This window comes from Orycteropus afer, unplaced genomic scaffold (genome assembly GCF_000298275.1).
Source record: "Orycteropus afer afer isolate SDZICR_OR568_19922 unplaced genomic scaffold, OryAfe1.0 scaffold00001, whole genome shotgun sequence".
Taxonomy (NCBI): Eukaryota; Metazoa; Chordata; class Mammalia; order Tubulidentata; family Orycteropodidae; genus Orycteropus; species Orycteropus afer.
In genome coordinates, this window is record NW_006921588.1 from 21,393,967 (window position 1) to 21,398,428 (window position 4,462).

Here is a 4,462-nt window from a genome sequence, read left to right on the forward strand (position 1 = left end):
TGAACCTTGACAGGCAGTAATTCAGAGTAATCGTTTACCTTATTTTTAATATCCAGGTTTGAATGTAAAAATGCTTGCTAAATGTGATTAATGTTCTCCCTGTTCTTTAAGAAATATGATATTTCAAACTTTTGATTATGGTATTTGTTTTACTACATTAAATTTTTTAAAATTTAGGTTAAACCAGTAATTCAAAAAAGGCATTAAATCATTATTAAAAACTAAATGGAAACTTTACTTGCAGATGAAAATTTATCATGCTGTGTGGATTAATTTAAAAAAAAATTGTCACTGAAACTGTTGAGGTTTTCAAATTCAATAGCTGGATGATGACTGTGTCTTTAGTCACACAATCCTTCCTAGTGGAGATTATTAAGGGTAGAAGTCTTCCTCCTTCTGCTCCTGTTTAGCTATTCCTCTGCATCTCAGCGCAAGTGAAACGTTAGGGCTCTAAGGTGAAGAAAGACATTAATTTCATGGTAAACCTGTTCCTCACGTACAATGAGTCAGCTTTGCTTACAAAACATTGTGAATGAACTAGGATATAACAGTAGGTTATCTTGGTGATACAACAACTCATACCTCAGTAGAAACAAAAACATGAACAAAAACATGTCTCCTAACAGTATAATTTGTATACTGATGATTTAAGGTTTTGTATCTGTATACTAATTACAAAGAAAAATGTAGGCCAAGCACCTGACAGAACTCAAGGCATCCCAAATAATAAGCTGCCTGTGGTTCTTTCACAAAACCCTCCTTAACAGCCTACTCACACTGGACTGTGCTCTTAAAAAGCACACATGTAGACTGCTACTCAGTGGAATCCTAACGAGGTACCTACTTCCCAAAACGTTCTTTTAAAAAGAGGTTAGATAAGGAATAGATGACACCAGAATCTGCCTTTGTTCCCCAAGACGACCCTTCAATACAAAACAGCTTGCAGAATCTTCCTTGGCTTTAACAACTGACAGCTTTGTGCTGCCTGAGTAAAACTTGAAATGATAACCATTTGGCTATAAACTGATGCACCTACAATGAGAGAGATTTAGGAATACCATCTGCCAATCCACAGATGTAGAAATAAAACAAACTACAGAATGAAAACAAACTTATTTCAAAACCAACAAACAAATATAGCCGAAATACAGTCCATGATATATTTGATTACTGGTATAACCATAGTTGAAGAATTAAAAAAAAAAAAAAAAAAAAGTGACATTTCTTCATAACAATAGTAATGAATTTATAAAAGGTTTCTGTTTCCAAAGATGTTATTGGGGTCCACATACTCCTTGACAGATTTCAGCATCCCAAAGCCGACATCAGAGATACTTTCCTTTAGCCACTGCTTCCGTAACTTGCCCACTGGAAAAACAAAATCAAAAATGCTTCAATATACACTATGATGCTGGGAACCAATCAATCTTGTGACCATGAATGAACAAACACCGTGTGATAAATGCTTTTATTCAAAAATGAGAAATGTTTTGCTTTATTTGATTTATTGAGCCCACCAGACTATCGAGCTCATTAAGCCCAATGTATTCCCAGGGGAGGCCTGTGCACCACAGAGTCTCCTTTCCCTGTAAACTACAAAATGGAGATGAAGGAGGCTTGGACTGAGATTATGGACTATTTTACAAATAATAAAATGAGAAAAACATGCATTTCAAAAAAACACACACCCTGTCTTAACTACCAAAACAGGTCCAAGCTTCAGAGAAAATGAAGCTAGCTGAAGAAAAACATAATTTTCAGATGACTTTGTTGGATACAGGATAACACAAATGACAGATATATTTTAAGAAGCATAAAAGCTTTTTTAAAAAAAGAAGATGATCTGTCCCTCACTAGGCACAAGGAAAAAGCTGGTTTCGGAATTTTCTGGTTACACTCTTCTTTTGGTATTACTTTAAAGTAAATTTGCATATTCTCAAACAATGGTTACTTTCTTACTACTGTTTTTCCAGAATTAAGATATCTTTTGAAGAACTAAATAGATAAAATTCCTAACCCATCTTAAACTTAATCTTCTGCTTTTTATACACTATTTTATGTTCCCCTTTTTTCTAGGGCTTAGTAATTTATTTGGCAAATAATGAAGTAACATAAGTTAGCAGCGTAAATTTATTCTAAAAGGCACTTAACAAAAAATATAACCTTTTCTAGGTAGACCTTTTATAAGAAAGAATATGTACTTTCATTGACATTAAAAAACAAAACATAATATGCTGTACTGTGGTGAAACAGAAAAATCTTTTAATTTATGGTTAGAATTATTTGTGGTTGGTACTTCTCAACACACACATTATTGTAATAACTGAATTCAAATGGTCATTTTCCACAAATGTTCATTAATGATTCAAAGTCATCAACAGTGATTTAACTGGCTAACCAAAATGAGAAACCTTTCATTAAAGCATTCAGCCTGTCATTCTAAAATGCTCTCCCATTTATCAGGCTGCCATGAGCCACTGGAACATCTGCCTTTTGGAAACCTTAAATACCATTTCAAACCATGTTTTATGTCCACTTCTGCAGGAAACTATCAAATTGTCATAAAAATAATAAATAGCAAGACACTCTTAGAGCACAAAATTTTTCTGCTTGGCTTCTAGGGAAAAACAAAAACACTGCTGGTATTAAGATGGGGAATAGGAGCAATTTTGTTTAAGAGAACTCTAAAACCAGAAGACCAACAGTGTAAGTTCCTACTCGTGAAATCTCTATTACGTATGATGTTCTACCAAGTCTCCTACTACCTCCTTAAAGAACAATCCACCACAATGCTTTGGCCTCAGTTTTCTCACTGACAATGGGCAATCCATGAGTTATAAAGTTTCTTCAACTCTCATATTTTATGGTTTTTATATACTTTGAAAAAGTTGCTAATCTGTTACTTCCAGATTTACCCCAAAGGATTAAAAATAAAGAAACGGCTACTCTGTGAAGGTAGCAATGGCATTACTATAAGCTGCCTACACTGACGCTGCTCAAAAGAGGGGTGAAGAGCAGTCAATGCCAGTCTCCACTGTTATCTGTAATATAGTTTCACTGAATGTGTCCTGTGGTTATGGATGTAATTGTCCTGAAAAGACTGCAAACAACTGCTCCAACAAGATGGAGCACATTAGAACCTCAGCAGGATGCCCAACAGCTAGCTTGTCAGCCTGGTTTTACACCTCTAGTAATAGTGCAATTCCACAAGGAGCTGAACCATCGTCTGAGAAGCCACCCAACAGCCATTGCATATTTAATGAAGTCGCTCACCAAGCACTAGAAAACAGAAGGTGCTTGGAGTGCATCATTAGTTCTGTCAGAAGGATAATTTACACATCTATCTTGTCAAATTTTCTATGGTTTATACTTTTACAATAATCAATCAAACATACATTTGATTAGTGAACTAGAAAGTTAAAAAAAAAAAAAAAAAAAGCAGTTACAATACCGGCAGCAAAGCTATGCCCCTCATAAACATATTTGATAAAAGAGCTTAACCCCTTGGTGGTAGAGGTCTATGAGCTGCTTCTGCCACTGATAACAGAATTTGAACTGGGATCAGAAATCATGGCTTATGCAATTAAAGGGATGAGGAATCTTACATCGTAGCAGATATGTACAAACAGAAACCAACAGTTTGAGTGAAAATGCTAAATGAGCCTTTATAACACACAAGACAATTATTGGAAATAGTCTTCTTCAGATTTTGTAGAACCTTCTGTGACTGCCTCAGAGGAATCAATAAATTAAAGAAAAAACAATAACAATAACAAAACACCAAAGACCTTAATCATAGGGAGGGATCTTACTTCAAAGTGGAAGTTTTTTATTATAAAGCCAATGTCACTCAACCATAACAACAATGCTCTTTGTACAATCCTTATTGTATGCTCCTAGGCATTCAGAAATTAGCTGATTATACTAATCTGTACACGTTACACGTATCTACACAACTACACTATACTGCACCAATATTTGTAGAGTACATTTCTAGAAACAGGAGAAATGATACTTTATGTATCATTTATGTAGCGTGCTATATTGGGGAAGGAGAGAATGGATGAGACTAACAGCAAATAACAGGTAGCCAAAGACCATTTCAACATTCCTTGAATGTGATATATATCCACTCAAAACTCATATGTATCCTCATTCATACCACATGAAGCTTATTCCTCTTTCTAGATCTGGCTCTTCTGATGTAAGTATTCATGGCTCATGACCCAACTACACTTCTTTGATTTCTGACTCTTTAGAAGTACAAACCTAGCCTGACAGTCAACACTAGGGCTACAAAAAAAACAAGTCCACCACCTTTGAAAACAAAATGTTGTTGTTGTTGTTAAGTGCCGTCGAGTCGTTTCCGACTCATAGCGACCCCATGCACAGCAAACACTGCCCGATCCCGCGCCAGCCCCACAATCCCTGCTATACTTGAGCCCATCATCGCAGCCACCGT

General features: G+C 35.6%; 1 protein-coding gene across 1 annotated transcript in view; it reads right to left on the reverse strand.

The window, feature by feature from the left end:
* Positions 1 to 1,246: 1,246 nt before the first annotated feature.
* Positions 1,247 to 4,462, reverse strand: part of AGPS (alkylglycerone phosphate synthase) — a 219,465-nt gene continuing 216,249 nt past the window's right edge. The window contains exon 20 of the mRNA XM_007938213.2: positions 1,247 to 1,368. Coding sequence (XP_007936404.1) covers positions 1,247 to 1,368 — 122 coding nt within the window. The remainder of the gene's footprint in view (positions 1,369 to 4,462) is intronic.